The sequence below is a fragment of the Hesperophylax consimilis genome, chromosome 1 (genome assembly GCF_061612785.1).
Source record: "Hesperophylax consimilis isolate HC1 chromosome 1, BYU_Hcon_1.0, whole genome shotgun sequence".
Classification (NCBI taxonomy): domain Eukaryota; kingdom Metazoa; phylum Arthropoda; class Insecta; order Trichoptera; family Limnephilidae; genus Hesperophylax; species Hesperophylax consimilis.
In genome coordinates this window covers 26,674,632-26,695,262 of record NC_142836.1, presented here as the reverse complement: position 1 = coordinate 26,695,262, position 20,631 = coordinate 26,674,632, and the positions used below count along the sequence as shown (strand labels likewise).

At 37.6% G+C, this 20,631-nt stretch overlaps 1 protein-coding gene across 3 annotated transcripts in view; it reads right to left on the bottom strand.

The window, feature by feature from the left end:
• The window catches only part of LOC149426545 (uncharacterized), a 142,424-nt gene that overhangs the window by 62,453 nt on the left and 59,340 nt on the right, over positions 1-20,631 (bottom strand). For all 3 annotated transcript variants that reach the window (XM_089637378.1, XM_089637387.1, XM_089637396.1), the window contains exon 4: positions 9,722-9,857. In XM_089637378.1, the coding sequence (XP_089493504.1) occupies positions 9,722-9,857 (136 nt within the window). The remainder of the gene's footprint in view (positions 1-9,721; positions 9,858-20,631) is intronic.

Genomic DNA, 20,631 nt, shown 5'->3' with positions numbered 1-20,631 from the left:
TGTATTTTACGTTGCGTATGTATTATCAAATGCAACAGTTTACCATGTTGTTCGTTTTTGTATTCAGCAAACGTAACGCACACACGAATTCACAATACAAAAAAATGCTTAATATTCTCGTGTTTTCTTCGCTCCTTTACCAACGAAAAGGTACATTACCCTATTTCAAAACTGGATTTTTCCATAGGCAACCGTTTATTTAACAAATATTCAATGCATGTCTACTCAATACCCTTTATTTGAGGGTGGAAGAGTGGTTATTTGCAGCTGGTTCCAAAACCAAAAGGGGATTCAATTTACAAAAAATGGGTTACTTTTTTTTTAGTCAGAATACAAAATGTTTACATGGCATTAGATTTAACGTTAAGACTAATTTAATGCGTTTTTTATACATGACCATATTTTAACCCTACAAGCCTAATCTATTGTAAGGGCATATAAAGACTTAACATACGTCTCAGAGGCGTACATATAAAAATGACAGCCAGTAGGCCAAAATATACCCACTTGTGCCCTATTTTTCGATGGAAAGTTAAGGTTGGTATGTTAACTAATAATAAAACACCGTTTTATCAATGTAAACTACTATCACAGGTATTTATTACAATGAATCAAAACATTATGCTTATATTCAAACAAAAGAATCATCTTTTTAAAAATCAACTTGAACATATGTTTTTTTTAAATAATCAAATATTTTTTTTATGAATTATTACTTATTCTTAGGGCAAAAATTAAAAGTATGCCTTTATTCACTGACTATAATTTAAGAGCAATCTACACATACATCAACTTTGTGCCCAGAACATACTAACTTTTTGCACTTACAGCACACTAATTTCGACATTCTCTGTTGTTTAGCAGCAAAAGCGCAGTATTTACGTTTTTTGGGCTCTGATTCTCCTGCTTGAACTTTATCACATGAATCAGTTGGTTTTGCGAGAATTTGGCTTATATTTTTAAGTCGGAGCTTCAAATCTGAATCTAAGGCTTGACCGAATCTGTACTGAGTTGTTTAATAAATTCTCTTTTTTTGGAGAGTTTATTTGATCATGTGGTGGCCATAAATTACATCAGAATTAACAAAAACCATGTTTAAGATGCCATAAAAAACAGCCATTGACCATCTATTAGTTTTGCGGCTGCACGACATTAAGGCGCACATTTTATCAAATGAAACTACTCCTCCTTTTGTTTGGTTCTAGAAATGAATCATTTCTGGTTTGCCACTTGAATTATGCATTTTCAACACATCAACATAAAAGGTAATCCATATATGCAGGTTTTGGCTTGTACGATAGAAGTATCAGAGGGCCATCAAAACAAAACGTAGAACTGCCGACAGTTCGAGATCTCGAGTTCTTCAATTTTTCGTGCATTTCCCGCTTATTTGATTGAATAGTGCCCACTAGATTTAATTTGTAATTTAAACTGGTCTTCGAGAGGTGCGGACTTTATTCATAGCTGAAGTTCTGTGAGATGATTGACCCTTATTTGTTGACCGTACGTCCCGCGTCCCTTCTTACCGCAAGAGTTTTTCCAGGAACACGATAAATTCGCCCTGAGTTGGCAGATTGCAAAGCATGAGCAGAATCAGATGCTAAGCCAGCTTTTGAAATTTTGAGTCGGCTTTTTCAGTGGGAGCAGATTCTTGTAAAGGGAAAGCCTCTTCAGTTACATAGTTATTCCCATCTTCGCTTTGAATGTCGTCCAAACTGGCTGTCCTCGTCTTCAGGAGCTGATTATCCCAGAGAAAGACTGTCTTCTTGGTCTAAGATTTTCAAAATATCGTTACTGTTTAATATATTAGACCATGACATATTGGTATCTGACACAATGCCAAAATAAACATAAAATGGACGAAAAATTAACGAAAGTAAAATTACATAATCTCAATTAAAAGTTACACAAAGCCTAAACATACGTCTCGCAGGCGTACTATAACTCAAAAATGGCTGGACTTACCTTAATGATACAGGTACCATCGGTGAGCTTCCGTTGGCCACTGGGTTGGTAAAAGAGCACGAGGCGGTAACTTCAACCGTTAGAAAGAGAAATAGAATTTAAGATTGTGCGTATGCCTCGCAAGTATTAATATTAATGTTGGCTGGTTCTCATACTATGTGAAGGGATTTTTATATTTATGCAAATAAGATTGCCGAGCCCCCAGATACCTCCTATCTGAACTGCCCAGGATATCATCTGGAAAGCCTTTTCAGGCCCAAAGGAGGTGTCTGCCTTTACAGCCGTGCTGACATCAGCTGCGCTCGTCTCGCAAATATCGAGAGCGCAAAACACGAAGTGTTATGGGTACGTGTGGATCTCACCGGTATGATGAGAATTTATGCGTGCCTATATCGCTCACCAAACCTTGCCGAATCAGACACTGTTGAGTTGTTTAAATACCTGAGTGACACTGTAGATATTCTCTTGCCCCGTTACCCATCGGCCGAGTTTGTAATCCTGGGGGACTTCAATGTTCATAATGAACAATGGCTGAAGTTCTCGGGCCCAACAAACTCTGCCGGTAGATCTGCGGAATCCTTTGCCCTTATCCATGGACTAAGCCAACTCATAGAATCTCCGACCAGAATACCAGACATCCGATCACATCGAGCCAACCTACTCGATTTGTTTCTCACTAGTGAGCCACTCGGGTACAGAGTGGAGGTGACAGCGCCCTTAGGATCCTCTGACCACTGCCTGATTACCACCTCTGTCCCATCCTCCATGAACCGTCAACCCGACAAACATGTAAAGAGGAAGGTATGGCACTACAGGGCAGCAAAATGGGACGGCATGCGGTCTTTCTTCGGCGCCTTTCCTTGGAGTACTGTATGCTTTAGCTCCGAGGACCCATCAATTTGTGCACGCGAGGTAGAAGAAGTAATCACATCAGCAATGGATTGCTACATTCCCTTCTCCGTCAAATCCTCTGGAGCGGGCACAAAACCGTGGTTTGACCATCGCTGTGCCGAAGCTGTCAGACTCAAAAATACGGCTTTTAATGCACTCCGGAAGATTAGCTCCATGAATAACCTTTCGGAATACCGAAAACGGGCAAGGGATTGTAAGAGAGTTCTAAATAGAACTAAGAGCGATCTCGACCAGAGAATTGCGAAAAAGCTGGCTGACTGCCCCACTGGTAGCCGTGCTTTCTGGTCACTCGCTAGCTCGATCGGAAGAAATTTCTGCAGAACCACTTTCCCACCTCTGACCAAGCCTGATGGTCGGCTGGCTAACTCGGCCCGCGAGAAAGCTCAATTATTAGGCAAAATTTTCGCGGAAAACTCAACTCTTCAAGATAACGGAGAGACTCCCCCTTCCATTCCGCACTGCGGTTTTCAAATGGAGGAACCGAAGATCCGGAACAGAGAGGTTCTCCGAGTCTTTAACGAGCTGAAAGTCTAAAAAGCCAGTGGGCCGGACGGAATACCTGCCTTGGTCCTCAAAAGGTGTTCTGCAGAAATGACTCCAGTGCTCGCGAAATTATTTAGGCTCTCTCTCAAAGGTGGAAAGGTGCCAGATCTTTGGAAAAAGGCAATCGTCCACCCAATCCCAAAAAAGGGGGACCGTTCCGACCCTTCTAACTACCGCCCATAGCCATCACTTCCATACTCTCGAAGGTATTAGAAAGGGTGGTTAGCAACAAATTGCTCACATATCTCGAGAATAACAATATCCTAAGCGATCGGCAATATGGATTTCGTCGAAACCGATCGTGTGGCGATCTACTTGGATATGTAACGCATATTTGGGGGCGGTACATGGAACGTTTTGGTGAAACCCAAACCGTTGGGTTGGATATCTCCAAAGCCTTTGACAGAGTCTGGCACCGGGCGCTTATCGGGAAATTACCATCGTATGGGATCCACCCAACCCTGCATAGTTGGATTGCGGACTTTCTGAGGGGAAGAACAATTCAAACCGTGGTTGACGGCTCTTCTTCCTCACCGCACCAAATCAATGCGGGGGTGCCACAAGGATCTGTGCTGTCTCCGACGCTGTTTTTATTGCACATCAACGATCTCGTTGAATGTGCACCAATTCACTGCTACGCTGATGACAGCACCGTTCACGAGGGTTATCTTTTTGACAGGCCCCCTTCCACCTATGATGTCCGAACAGCTCGGGAAGTTTTGAAGCGAAAAATTGACCACCACCTAGAGATGGTTCGTGCCTGGGGTAAGGCCAACTTGGTCAGTTTCAACGTCTCAAAAACCCAAGCGTGTCTGATTTCGGCAAAGAGGGAGATCAATGACTGTCTGGTGCAATTTGATGGGAGCACTCTCCCCAATAAAGACTCCATTGAAATGCTTGGAGTTACTATATCAGACCAGCTCAAGTATCGGGGATCCATAGAAGCCCGAGTAAATCAGGCCTCCAAAAAGTTGGGCGTCTTGTACAGGGCTAGGCGATTCTTCAACAGTGACCAGCTGCTGACCCTGTACAAGTCTCAAGTCCGCCCAACTATTGAATTTGGGAGCCACCTTTGGGCTGGTGCCCCAAAATACTCGATAAACCTGCTTGAGTTTGTGCAAAGGAGAGCGATCCGTCTGATTGACAATCCGTTGTTAACAGACCGATTGCCTTCTCTGATGCATAGACGCAATGTAGGCATGCTGTGTCTGTTCTACAGGTATTTCAATGGAGCCTGCTCCAAGGAGCTAGCAGCATTGATTCCTGATGCACCAGTGCACGTGCGCGAAACTCGACGGACACGAACTGAACACCCGTTCACGGTTGACGTTGGCTTCATGAGAACGGGCCGTTTTTACGACTCGTTTTTGTGTAAGTCGGCTCGTATGTGGAACGAGCTACCGGCATCTGTTTTTCCTCCCTCCTATAATCCGAGCCTCTTCAAGGCCCGCATTAACAAATCCCTTCCTACAGCCCCTACCTTACTCCGCCTCACAACGCCGCCCAACCGGGTGGTGACATAGTTCCCCTGTCTGTGCACTGCACAGGCAGGGACACTCTTGTGAGGTGTCACATAAAAAAAAAAAAAAAAAATATATATATATATATATATATATATATATTCGGATAATAGTCGGATGCCATAATGAACGCATTTTTTAAACCCAATGAGAACATTGGAAGCTCTCCCACAAAAACTGTCCTCACTGAGACCGGAATGGTAAACAAAGGAACAATAATCCCCCGTTGTATAATAAAATTAGTCGTCACGTTTTTGACGAAAGTATAAACGGTTATTTTTTTTCTATGTAAACGTGACGTTTGGTACGTTTTGATTATTTTGTTGAATGCAAATTGTGATAAATTTGTCATTGCTTGCATTTCAAGACTATTTCGAGTTAATTCACTCTGCTCATTTTTGTAAACTCTAACTCTAGTCTAATTATTTCAAATGTTATTCAAACGAGCTTCCCCATCAATACCTCAGTATGGGCTACTTTTATATATTTAAAAAAAATCATGAATATATGTTTTTTTATCTGATCTACACAACAGAGATAAACAAAAAAAAGGGGAGTAATGAGTGTTCAGTATAGTTCGAAAGAAACATCCTCTTCAACAAAGCCACTAAACAATTACTGTAACACACGTGATTTTTTTGTAAAAAAAAAAACAAATATTTGGGTAAAATACAATTCAAATAATTTGTGAAATGCACGGATATTTCTACATTCTAAAAAATAAGCATGCATTTGATATAAAGTCATTAAATGTAAATACTATCCATGTGTTTACCACAGATTATAATTGACTCTAATTATTGGCACACTCTATTCAATTTGTTAAGCTCTCATCATCAATAAATGATTTTGTTTGGTGCTATAGGTAGTTGAATTTTTTTCTGAAGATCACGTCACTATAACGAAGATTTTTTTTTTTTACGTTCGTATTTTTCAGAACCATTCCAAAGCGAAAAACTCAGAACGAACCTTTTGCAGTTTTCTACATATTTATTTTTCTTGATATAATAAAAGATGTCCCTGAAACTTTTGAATATCATTTCTTGGTACACTTAACACATCCATCAAGTTCTGTGAAAGAAACAAGCGGCAAGCAATACAGATTGTTTATTTTGTTGTGTACAAAAAGTGTCGTAGATATAATATCGACAAAAGAGATTTTATATTACAACCAATTCGATTTCTTCCACCAAATGTAATCCCTTTATGCATTGGGAATTTTTAGAACGCGTCAGATCAAGATAAACTTCTAAGTTTCCCGATATCCTAAACGTTACGCTAAAATAAGACGCCGAGCATTTGAAAGCTAACCAGATTTTTACCGAACACGAGTCTCAACTGCTCCTCAATGTCCAAAGCCAGTGAGACTCATAAATAATTGTTGGGGAATGTTGTATGGCTGAAAAACGTTGAAACGGGAATGTGATGTAGAAGAGGAACGTTGTGAAGTACCAGGATATTCAGACCTGGCCACCAATCACGGTTAATCCATACCATCGTTTCGATACTGATTTCATTGAGGTACTTAACTAATTACATTTCTCAATTCTCATTCAATTTCTTGTTCAAACAGACGTTCTAAAAATCAGTATCGTCGTTTCGTAGAGAAAAAACTTTCGTAAGATATTTAGTGATTTTATAACAAAATGCGCCGACTTCTGTGTAGGAGAAGCAGTTACAGAATTCCGGTTTAGATTGCATTCAGAACTAAACATTTCCAGCATTCCAAACGAGATTCCTCTCAATTTCCGCGCCGCAACTTGACTCGTCGCGCATCTCAATGCGAAATAGCGCGCTAATGATGTACATTATATTTAACTTTTCCGCCGTCTTTTCCGCGTGATCCAACCTTTTAGTAACGTAATTCAGGATTTTAAATCCCGTCTACCGTCGGCACAATGCCGGAGAGAACAATACACATGTTTTTATCAAAGGAAAAATGTCTTAAAAAAAGCTACGTATAAAACATTATTACATGATTGTATCTTTTATTACGTGTTTTATCATATTTAATATCTCATTCATAAAACAAGGCACAGATAATATAGGTGTGCTTTGTGCGAGCTTTGAAGCGAAATTTTCGAAGTAACATGTTAACTATGGTGTTAAAAATTAAAATAAGCTTTCATACATAAATGTTTTGCGTAAAAAAATCTCATTACCCAAACACGTTCAAAAATCGAATAAAAATTAACCGATAAATTCGAACAAATGTAAGTGAAAAAAGTTGTAATATTATAATGGGTGTGTAATTGACTTATTTAATATTTTTCTCGTTCAAATGGCTTACGTTAAAGGTTAAGAAGAAATTACGTGAATTGTACGTACCGAAACTGCGATAATTACACACGAACTATATTACACCATGTAGAATTTTATTTATAAAAAAATATATTTAAAATTTTGAGTTGGTAAGTTACTTACATTTATGCATGCTAAATATGTTTTGTAAAAAAAAAAGAACGTAAAGATATTAATTGAACAAAAAGAATTTTTAACCCTAATACAGGGTGTAACAAAACAGACTGTGCAGTTTTAAAGGGCTATTAAAAAACGGCGTAACTTATAATAATGGCATTAATTTTATTTTATTCGGTACATCATGCCATTAATGCATCAAGTTCTGAAGATGACATCAGAAAGATGATGTCCCCAGCAACGATACATCAATGAAGGCAATTTTCGAAGTTTTCGGCCGCATTTTGGCGATTTTTCTCGAATTTAACCCTTGAATTCTTCCAAGGTATATAAGTCAATGTTTAAAAACATTTTAATTCGGGTAGCTCCATGGGAAAAAATTCCAAATTGCAGCCGGAAGGCTCGTTGGGTGGCGACGAAAGGACGGCCATTTTCAAGTAACGACTGAAACTGAAAACGGAACAACCCTCCCGCACAATGGTACCCCTCTCAGGTTCCTACCCCCACCACACGGGATGTACCGTCCCTTCAAAACTGCACTGTCTATTTGCTGCTCCCTGTACTATTAACCCTTGGGACCTTCTAAGACCCAAACAGTCCCAAATGCCGTGCGCGCATTATACTCTCCTAAGACCATATTTGTCCCAGAACGACCGCACATTATTAAAATGCTATCTCTCTTCCTCTCATCTAAAAATTAATTATTTCTTTTATGTCAGAAAGAGAACGAAATAGTGCTTGTTATTGTCTTTGAAAAAATGGAAGCTTGTAGAAGGTTCGATCCGTGCAAATCAACAACGTCTCAAGGGTTGAAATAATCGCTAAGTGATACGTATTTTACGGACAGTGATCAATCCCTTTCTTTTGATACAGGGTTTTCCAATAAGATATGTTATTTTGAATAGCCCGTTATTTCGGTAGATGTTACTTTTGAAGCTGTTATTTTTTGACATTAAATATGACAAGTAGAAACTACGCCATTAATAAAAATGGAACGATACACGCTTCAACAACGCATTGAAATTATTAAAATTAACTTGAGTGAATCAAATGCAAATCATCTCGAGTCGCATTTCCACCTCGGTGGCTTCGTCAACAAGCAAAATTGTCAAATTCTGAGGCTCGGAAAACCCAAGAATTATTGTTGAAAAGCGTTTTTATTCTCAACGCGTGACTGTTTGGTGCGGTTGATGGTCCGGCGAAGTCATTGGACCTTACTTTTTCGAAAATGAGGTTGGAGCAACAGTTACGGTGAATGGATCGCTATCGAGAAATGATAAATATTTTTTTATGGCCGGAATTGGATGGTATTAATTTGGACAACGTTTGTTTTCAACGAGACGGCGCTACTTGTTACACAAGTAACGAAACCATTGATCTTTTACGATTGAATATCAAAATAACACTTCTTATTGGAAAACCCTGTATTTAATTTGACATGAAATTAAAAGTTTCTTCGAATTTGGATTCCAATCGGGAACGGTGGTAAAAAATATATATTTGATACAACAATCTAATCCAGGGGTAGTTGTCATGTTACCTATAAGTGTACAGTCGTGATAAAAATAATAATATTTTAATGATTTGTGTAGCGCCTTTTTCGTGAAAAATTAGGTGAAAGGTTATTAATTGATGTTTAATATTATCACCGGGTTAGTAAGGAATCCTGAAAATCAGCCAATATTTTAATTGTATCAACATTTATTATTTTCTTTGATATGATAACTACTGCCTAAATGTAAGTCTAATAAAATTTGAAAAAGGTATAAACTCTAGTAGGTATAACTATAATACGTGTAATTTTCTCAATGTGTAATATTATGGTCAATGTGTGTGTAAGTCCGTGTGTAATTCTGGCAATGTAATATTGGGAGGTACGTGTAATTTCGTCATATATCCTATCTACTATCGAAGTAAACTATTTGAATTTAGTGCTCAATACGTATAAACCTGAATTTCGTATTACGAATTTCTTTTTTATTACGAATAATCATAGTTTTTGTAAATGTATTTGACCGTTCACTGATCTCTACAATTCTGGGTAAGTTGGGAAATGGTCATATTTAGAGTAATATTTATTTTGTAATAAAAAAAAATCCTTCCGGGAAGGTTAATTCCTTATAAATTATTCATTTAAATGGGACATAAGAAGATAAGTGGAAAAACATTAGTGACCTTTTAGTGTTTACAAAATATAATCTTTTTATACTGATCTCATAAGAGGTGGAAGGGAGGTTTTTAGTTGCATCATTAAATTTTATTCGCAATAAATGGTAATGTATAATAAACTCCCTGATTAAAAATATTGCATGGATTTGTGAAACAAGAATTTGTTTTGAAAATTAAAAGTTAATACAACTTACCGACTACGTGCATGTAGCTCGTCTTCATAACAGTGTGAAATGATGGGGCGTCTGCAGAAACCTCGCAGCGGAAGCGGCCAGACATGACGGGGGACACGGAACGGAGTACCACAACCCCCGGACCGGACCTGCCCACCTGCAACAACCAACAGTCAGTCTTCAAAGCAATGTAACATGAAGAGAAGTCCGCAGAAACCTCGCAGCGGAAGAGGCCAGACATGACGAGAGACGCGGAGCAAAGCACCACCACCCCCTGGCCGGACCTGCCAATCTGCAACAATCAACAGTTGATCTGCATAGCAATTTGACACGAAGGGGCTTCTGCAGAAACCTGATGACGAGAGACACGGAGAGGAGCATCACCACCCGGGCCTGACCTACCGAACTGCAACAATTAACAGTTAGTCAACATAGTAATGTGAAATGAAAGGGCGTCTGCAGAAACCTCGCAGCGGAAGGGGCCAGACATGACGGGAGACATAGAGCGGAGCATCGTCACACGGGGCTGGACCTACCGACCTTTAACGTTCAAGTTAATCTTCATAGTTGTAGTTAATCTTCATAGCAGTATGAAATGATGCGTGTTTATTATTAGTGAATGTATTTTTTTCCATTGGATCACTAAAGGGTGGTAAAATAACGAATTTATATTTAGTATGGGGATATCCTGCAGTAAATACCCTGTAACGTTCTTTGAAGTTTTTTTTGCTTTAACGCTCTTAGAATCAATGTGATTCCTAAGGGTATTTGACATCCATGACAACAATAAACCGTTCTCAAAAGGATTGAGTATTTTTTAAATAAAATCAAAATTCGTCACATTTCGGAGGAAATGTGTTATTTTACCTATAAAAACTACGAAACATAACATAAGTTTAATGCTGTAAGATACGTTTTTCAATAACTTGTTGCATAGAATGTAGACTGAAGTTTGCAAGTATTTTGCAAATGTTTTTTTGAGTAAAATAGACTCGAGTAAAGGTCCTGGACCATATAAATTTCCTCCATTCTTTGTCAGTTGCTGTGCAGATTCTTTATGTTACCGCTGTTCATTATCTTTAATGCATCTTTAACTACGGTAACTTTTCCTGACTTGTGAAAAGAAGCACATGTGGTACCAATTTTCAAATCAGGTGACCAATCTTTGATAAAAAAAATACAGACCAATTAGTATACTTTCATGTTTTGCCAAGGTTTTTGAATCGTTGATATACAAAAATATTTTTTCACATTTTAAGCCTTTTCTCTGCACTAGGCAACATGGGTTTGTTCCTCATAGATTTATCAACTCAAATCTTTTGGAATTTCGTAATTATTTGTGTAATTCTTTTAATGAAAGATTACAAGTAGATAAAATTTATACTGTTTTCCAAAAAGCTGTGGATAAAGTTAACCATTCCATCTTACTTAAGAAACTAGAAAAGATCGGAATACATGGAGACTTATTGCGCGGGATGAATCATATTTATATAATTAAACACTACTAGTGCTTATTACAAATCATCCCCTATAGTTGTAACTTCTGGAGTACCACAGGGGTCAAATCTTGGCCCCCTGCTTTTTCTTATATTCATAAATTACCTTGACTCGGTATGAAACTGTGATTATGCTTGTTTCATCGGTGTTCTTAAATTTTTTTGTAAAATAAGGTCTGTTTCCGATCATCTACTGCGTGGTGTACTGTCAATGTATCGAACATGAAAAATGATTTTATTGCATTTAATATCAATAGCGGCTAAAGTCGCATACCTGCAAGTTTAATGACCCCTTTTTACAAATCATAATATTTACCAGTTGAAAAATGCATCAATCTGCTACTAGGTGGCAAAACGACTGGATCAAACATGAAACAGTTCGATAACCCTGTTTTATAAAACGAAATTAAAATATTGACAAAGCCAAAAAGCTGTTACTGGGCGAAATATTATTCGCATCACAATAGGCCACTTGCATCATATTTTTTAATTTTTTTTTCCGGTTACGGAAAATATTCTAAGACATTCTGTATTATTATTATTTTTTTAATCGTATTTTTGAAACCCTGGGGATTTTTTGAAAATTTCAATCCGAAAAATCAAACCTTTTTTTATAAACCGGAAAGACGGGACATAATTTTATAGGTGATAAAAAACAATGATTACATAGCCGAAAATCATTTAAAAAAAAGAACGTTTTCCACACGAATGACACAGCAGAATAACGAGGCATACCAAAAATATTACATCTCATAAATATTTTTTTCCTTGATCCATCTTATTGATCATAAATCATTATAATGTACAACGTCTATATTAATAAATCCAATGTAATATACTTGTACTTGTAAATTATAATAATAATAAGAATATAAAATTTGATTTTGATAAAATCAGCACCATAACCATTATACCTCTAAAACACGTACCGACATCTAAATTGTACGGGGTTCTCTTCACATCTGTCAAAAATTCAAACCAAATGAAAAGTTCGCAGAGAACAAACAATAAATCTAGTGAACGAATTCAAAAATTCGCCTGAAATCAAAGTGATGCCATATAAAAAAATTAAATCAGTGTGGAATTTTACAAAATTAATAGGAACATTTTCAGTAGACGGGACATTTTCATGTAGTGACGACACGAGCCCAAATAATGGATTTATTTATTTAAAAATAAAAATAAATGTACATTTCTACAAAATTTTACTAACATTTTCGTAATCTTAGTAAAAAGATCTATCCACACGATTTTTTCCAAGTCGTTATGAAATCCATGCAAGTGGCCTATTCCTGCATTTGAAAAACGTAAACATGTTTTTGCATGCTGACGTCACACAAAAGCTTGTTGGAGATATTATAAATAGCCCATTAAAACAAAATATTGGAGGATTCAAGTTTTAAAACTACGCCAGTAACAACGCGATCTGTTCTTACAATTTATGAGTGTCAACTGGAATCTGTATTCTTCTGTTTCTTCATCACGGCAGAGTCATTTTAAAGATTACAACTATGTGCAACGAGCTGGTTACTGCCGGCAATCTATCAACTGAGCCAGACGCATATGTCATCATTACAATAATAGGGCGTTTCCGTGTGTCGGCCCTTATAATCAGATGACCATGCCGCCGCTAAATTCCTGCGGGCTACCGACTGATCTGACCACCGCTGTTGATCGCCTTGAGGCTGTCCAATTCCTCCTGGCTACCGACTGAATTAGCCACTGATGCTGACACCCTAGAGGCTGGCTAATCCCTGCTGCACTGATGCTGACCACCTAGAGGCTGGCCGATTCTTCCTGGCTACCGAATGAATTAGCCCTTGATGCTGATAATCTAGAAGTTGGCCAATTCTTCCTGGCTACCAACTGAATAAGGCACTGATTCTGAGCATTGATGCTGAGCACTGATGCTGAGCACTGATGCTGACAACCTAGAAGCTGGCCAATTATTCCTGGCTACCGACTGAATTAGCCATTGATGCTGATAATCTAGAGGCTGGCCAATTCTTCCTGGCTACCGACTGAATTAACTACGGATGCTGACAACCTAGAGGCTGGCCAATTCTTCCTTGCTACCGACTGAATTAGCCATTGTTGCTGATAACCTAGAAGCTGGCCAATTCTTCCTGGCTACCAACTGAAAAAGGCACTGATGCTGAGCACTAATGCTGACAACCTAGAAGCTGGCCAATTGTTCCTGGCTACCGACTGAATTAGCCATTGATGCTGATAATCTAGAGGCTGGCTAATTCTTCCTGGCTACCGACTGAATTAACTACGGATGCTAAAAACCTAGAGGCTGGCCAATTCTTCCTTGTTACCGACTGAATTAGCCATTGTTGCTGATATCCTAGAATCTGGCCAATTCTTCCTGGCTACCAACTGAAAAAGGCACTGATTCTAATCATTGATGCTGAGCACTGATGCTGAGCACTGATGCTGACAACCTAGAGGCTAGCCAATTATTTCTGGCTACCGACTGAATTAACTACGGATGCTAACAACATAGAGGCTGGCCAATTCCTTCTGGATACCGACTGAATTAGCCAATGATGCTGATCACTTAAAGGCTGGCCAATTTCTGCTGGCTACCAATTGAACTGTTCACTGCTGCAGTAGTCGCCTACTCCATTTGTTGTATCGTATGGCCCGATAATGCACAATGTGCTCCAATCTGAAATTATTGCTGAAAGAATTCTACTTAATGTGTTTTACTTAAATCATTACCCAGGTTGAGGACTGATGTCTGCAGGGGCTAATTATTTACAGTCTTTTCTTATACACGAAAACACGTTCCGTACAGTCAATGATATGTACTTAAATGTTACATTTTAAAGTTTACTCGAAGTAAGGTTATAAATTTATTTTCCTATGTCATTAAAAGATTATTCTTTAAAAAGTGTCATTAATAAGAGATCTAGGAATTACTGTTGATTCTTAATTCATATTTGATTTACACTTTCATGACATTAAGTCCAGATCACTTAAAATTATTGGATTTATTCACAGAATAAGTAAACCTTTTGAAGATCCTTTATCAATTCTAACCCTTTACTATGCCTTAATTAGAACTTAACTTGAATATGGAAGCACTATTTGGAATCCACATTATTGCAAGTATGAAAACATAATAGAATCGGTTAAAAAAATGCTAAGACTATTATATTTCAAATGTGGACTACATGAACATCTTAGATCATACGTCGCACGTCGTAAATACTTTAAGATTAATACACTTAAAATAAGAAAGTAATCCACTGACCTTTGCATGTTTGCATAACATTATCCATGGCCATCTTGATACCTCATTATATCTTAGGAATATTGAAATAAATGTCCCCAATTCCCATTGTTTAAGACACCATAATATTTTTCACCTGAACATTTTCAAAAATAGTATCCCCTATTCTAGCCCTCTGACATAAATGTGTTGACTAAAGTAAGATTGAGTGTGATGAAGTACATATTTTCGTCAATAATATATTCAGATTAAAAAAAAATGTTCTGCTACTGCTAAATAATTATTTATTTCACGCCTATTAAGGCTTTAACATACATAAATATATATATATATATATATATAAAATATTTACGAAATTATTCACAAAAATAGTATAGGAAACGACTTTTTAAAACAATAGCAGAAAAATAAATATAAAGTCAAAATATCACTGAACTTGATATACACAGCATGCAGGCATAAAACATAAAAAATCCAAAATATTTTTTTTTTGTTTCAGTTGACAAAATTATTATGTGTCAGTCAAATTAAATACCTTTGCTAAAATATTCCACTACTCGATAAAAAAACTTCAATGGAGTATTATGTGCTTATATATTGATATTGATGTACTAAATTATATCGACAACATCGTAATATTTGTTTCCTAGCTGTTGAATCCGTCGCATAGGAGTGTGATATTGGGACGTTGATATAGAATTGCTACAATAATATGGTAGGTACTGTCTTGTAACCGACCTGCTTGGAGTATGAAATGAGATTACATATAATAAATCAGAGGTATCAAACATTGAATTAATGATTTTATACAAACAGTTTAAATCGGAAATAATTCTACGATCAGATAATTTTATTTAATTTAATAAACAAAGTACGTTATCGTAATTTAGGTTTTCTCTAGGAATTTTTGTTGTTTGTTTTTGGGGTGTTATGCCGTGTTGCGCTAACTTCTTCTTTAGCCGACGTTTCGGACAGCGTTGCAGTGTCCATCATCAGGGCAGATCCGGTAGATCCGAAGATGGATCTACCGGATCTACCGGATCTACCGTTTGTTTTTGGGGTGTTATGCCGTGTTGCGCTAACTTCTTCTTTAGCCGACGTTTCGGACAGCGTTGCAGTGTCCATCATCAGGGCAGATCCGGTAGATCCGAAGATGGATCTACCGGATCTACCTTCGGATCTACCGGATCTGCCCTGATGACGGACACTGCAACGCTGTCCGAAACGTCGGCTAAAGAAGGAGTTAGCGCAACACGGCATAACACCCCAAAAACAAACAACAAAAATGCTTATGGCCGTGAGAATCTAAAAAAACTTACTTTCTCTAGGAATGTCCATTTTAAAATTTACATAACTTAAAAATTTATTTTTGATTCTTTCAATCGCATGTGAATGATCCTCATAATTTGGGGACCAAACCGTGGAATTGTATTCTACATGACTAGTGACATATATAATGATTTTACAGTATTGACATTATTTAAATCACTAGATTCCTTTAAAATAAATCCTAACATTTTCAAAGCTTTATTGGTTATTATTTCAAAATACTCGATAAAGTTAAGTTTCGTGTCAAAACAAATACCTAAGTCATTAATTTCCGAGACAGATACTAACGACATATTTTTAATGGAATAATCAAAAAATATTGTATTTTTAATTCGAATTATATCGAATAAAGAAAAAAAATCGGATTCTTTGTTTAGATAATTATATTATATTTCACTGTAACTCTCCTAGCATTATTTGTCATTTTACTGAGCTTATGTGTAATTTTATACTATTTGTTTGGTTTATTAATTGTACATAACCTGTATTTAATTTGCATTTTTACCTGCATGTATGTAATTTGTAGATTTCAGTCTGTAACTTAACTGAGTTTTTGTAATTGAGTAGTTCTCACGTAAGTGAGAACATCTGTAAAAATCCAGTATAAATAAATTATTCCCGTCGCCGTTAGAATATATGAAATTACTCTTATTCGGTCGTTGATGGAAGATGACACAAACCAAGTAACAGGTCTACCGGTAACTTTGTTTAAAGTTTCCGAAGCTTAAACAAAGTGCCAAATGCGATGCAGTCTTCGTAAATGGAAAGGGGAAAAATTTACAAAGAATAAAGAAGACACCTACACGGCCAAGAAAGTTTTAAAAATAATGTAACGAGGGTTTATTTCAAGGTGTAGACTTTGATACACGCTACTGAATACACGTTGAACATTCCAGCAGTCGATAAGAAAACACCTAGGCAGCATTATCATTTCGAGACAGCCCGGCGACGTCTTCTCTAAGACTGCTAATTAATTCAATCAGCACTTCTCAAGTTACGCGTTTGGAATATTCCTGCCTTTACGAGATGCACGCGGTTCTATATAAGCAGAGCGCGCTGCGCTACCGGGCAGTGATTATTTAGTCACTTAAGTCGGTTAGCCCTTAGCACTCAGTGTACACCGCGGAAACTGGGAGATGCAAATAGGCCGTGGCGACCACTCCGCCGGACTGTGTCCCCTTGCGCCTAGGCCCTGCTACATCTTTGCCAGCCTGCGCTCAAGCCTTGCGACATCTTCGCCAGCCTGCACTTCCCGCCTTCTAGGCTCGCATCATCTGCCGCCAAGATCCACTGGATCTTCAGCATTTTCCTCACTGGAGCATCTGGAAGACCCATGGTCTTCACGACCAGTGATGATTTTGGCTACTCAGTTTGGACTCCGCTTTGACATCGACGAGCTACCCACTTTATCGCTATGGCCACACTCCACTACCGTTCATGTCCTCTTCTACGGCGAGCCGTAGTAATTCATATTCAACTACTACTGCACTGGCTCTGACTCCTTCAATAAAGCCGCTGCGATTCAACAACCTCTTTCATCCGTCTCTCACTATCATCGCCAAACTAATTTACTTAATAAAGAAGGTTCTGATTTTTTTAATATAATTAGTAACTTTGTGGTTTTGACATATTGGTGAAAATAAAACAATTACTCCGTTTATAAAGTAAATTTTTCATTTTCATTCTGAATTTTAATTCACGACGACAAAGAATGTTTTTAAATTATTACAGTAATTTCTTCAGGGTTAATCATAACGTAATACTGAAAAAGATTTTAGGAAAGTTTCATTCTCCGTAATGAAAAATACTTTCTAGTAGCTGTGTACAAATAATATAGTGTTTATATTAATATATTATTTAATGCATAAGGTTATTCCAAATTATATTTGCTGGTAAAGATAAAAGTGTTACAAAAAGGTTTTTTATTTTATAATTTATGAGTATTAATATTTTTTATTTAATGGTTTATGTTATAAAATAAAAGCTCCATCAAATACAAGAGTCCATTTTATTATTCAAAATTACAATTCTCCCGTAAAGTGAGATTAATTTAATATGAGATGTCACTATTCTTATCAGAAGAAAAGTTAGTTAATTGTCGTAAATATGAAAGTCATTGTGATTTTAATGTAATATGTAGGTAGAACAAACATGATGATAACTACTGTATTTTTGTTGTTTGTTTTTGGGGTGTTATGCCGTGTTGCGCTAACTCCTTCTTTACATCTTCGGATCTACCGGATCTGCCCTGATGATGGACACTGCAACGCTGTCCGAAACGTCGGATAAAGAAGAAGTTAGCGCAACACGGCATAACACCCCAAAAACAAACAACAAAAATGATTTGGCCGTGAGAATCTAAAAACTTACATATCTACTGTAAATCATGTAAAACATTAATCTATAATCTTACTCATCATAAGAAAAAAAAAATTAATCAGTAAACCAATTAAAAAATAACGAAGTGTAGATAAGTGCATGATGAAAAACTCCACGTACCCAAGTCGTTTGCCAAAGCCGTCGAGATCTTCACCATTACATGTCGCCACAGTCGCTGTACACGGCTCACTGCAGTGCAATCTTCGAATCAGTCGAGAACCAGGTTCTACCAAGTGTTGCTACTCAAAACAGGTCTCGCTCTATTCTAATATTTATAATGGGGCATTTAGTTTCCATTCGTTACAATCTATTTTTTTTGTAACATAGTTTTATTCTGGAAAGTAATAAGAAGGTGATGCGTCATTAGTCTAGGTCACACAATGTATACTCAGGTTTTTTTAAAATTTATTTGAAAATTATTTCATCGCAATTTTTTTCATACTTCGTATGTTAGTATGCATGATGAAGATATCATTGAGATTTCTGGAGATAATTTCATTCCAGGGATCTGTGCATTCATATTCATAGTCTTGAATTTCAATAGTATTTTCTAGATCGTCAGCTATAAAGTCTTTCATTTGAAGCAGTTTGGGTTAGTTTAGAGAAAGTATATAAATATGATGTTATTCAGTATCGGAATTAATGCTTCTTTTAGTTAATTTAAGCATATAAGAAGAGTTTGATCCTCTCTTACGGTGTGATGATAGGCAGTTAGTATATTTGTGTTGCAGCCCCAGAGACTTGCACTCGCGGATCTTATGTTTTTTTGCACAGTGCATGCATGTTGGGCGATCCATTTTTTGTAACACATATAATATATATGCTTTATGAAATTATGAAACTTAAATTAATTATTGAAGATAATATTACCGATTTGTAAACAAAAAAATGAAACACAAATGCACCTTGCCGGGGCGCTGCTTTACACTATGATTACAATTTGAGGTTTTAGTCATTGAGTTATTCCATAAAATAAATACTAAAATACTCGCAGAAGCTAATAAAAGTAAATAAATGTTAATTCTGAATAAAAATAATAATAATTTTTATTTCAGAATGACTACAAACTATTCATCCAGGCGGAGCGTGCTGGTGATTGGAACCTTCATTTGCACACTGTCCACAAGATGCTCCCTTTTTTCCACGCAGCTGGACATTTTTTGTATGCTAAGAGCGCGCACCCCTACCTTCAGGATATGATGGCTCTACAAGATCGGATGGATAAAAGTGAATACGATATGTTCACAAAAGGATCCTTCACCATTCGCCGGTCTGACAAGTTTTGGTCTGGGTTGTGGTCAGACCTAACGATTGAACAGAAGCTGATGCGATCCATGAAAACCTACGGTGGGTTGGACCCAAGGAAGGGGAATCTCCAAAAGTGTTCTGGCAAGGTGGACAACAGGAATGGTGTTTATATTGAACATTTGTGAAGAACTAGAAAGTTTTTGCAGCTTATCATGTCCTACTGGAGAGCAGCATGTAGACATGAGACCTTCTAGAATCATCCGAGATAATAGTGATGTGGAAAAACAAAAAACTCGTTTGCTCTCCACCCTCCATTTCCCAAAACTGACAGTTTAATTTCTATCAGTAGTGGTTTACTGGCAGGTCCTGAAATTAATTGCCACACAGCCCAGAGAGTTGGAACGGAAGGAGTGATGAAAATTGTGGGAAAAATGTACGACAAGGTAGTAATAAAACGGAAAAATAAAGTTACCACGCTGGCTGGCATCGATCACCTCAACCGTTAAACTGCCGGACAAAAATAGAAGAGTGGCTGTGGATCCGCTCATAATTTTTCAGCGAGTGTGTATTGCAAAGAAATCTGAACAGGATTTACAGGATGACTTCAAGTATGAGTTGGCCCCGTTCCCGATGTCTCTGTTCAATGAACAAGGGATGCGCAAGGGCACAAAATCTACACTGTACTCTCTCTGCCTTTACTCCTCTTTCCAGCCACACGCCGATAGATGCCAGCACTCACGTCATTTTGGATGGTGGCTACCTCTTAAACAAGGTCGTAGGGCAGCGGAAGAGCACGGTTCGAGCACTTTGGGCGCATTATACCACCTACGTCCGAAACCAAACGTCTCCATCGTTTTTGACGGCTACCCCAAAGATGCTACCCAAAAAAACACCAAAACAGCGGAACGACTCCGGCGCTACGACTCAGCTCATTCCAGCTACGAATTGACGTTCGATGAATCCACAGTAATTCAAATTGCTCAAGAGCATGTATTGGGCAATGAAAACAATAAGAGACGCCTTATAACTCTTCTCTGTGACGCCTTTCAGAAGAAAGGAGTAGAAGTGGCTGTTGCCGAAGAAGATGCTGATCGAGAGATCGTCATGATGGCGTTATCGAAAAGAGCAGATGCCGATCGGGTCGTCATAGTGAGAGAAGATATCGACCTGCTCGTTCTTCTCAATGGTTTAGGCGCTGAAGAGACAAACGTCTATCTTCAGAAGAGCACGAAGGGTGA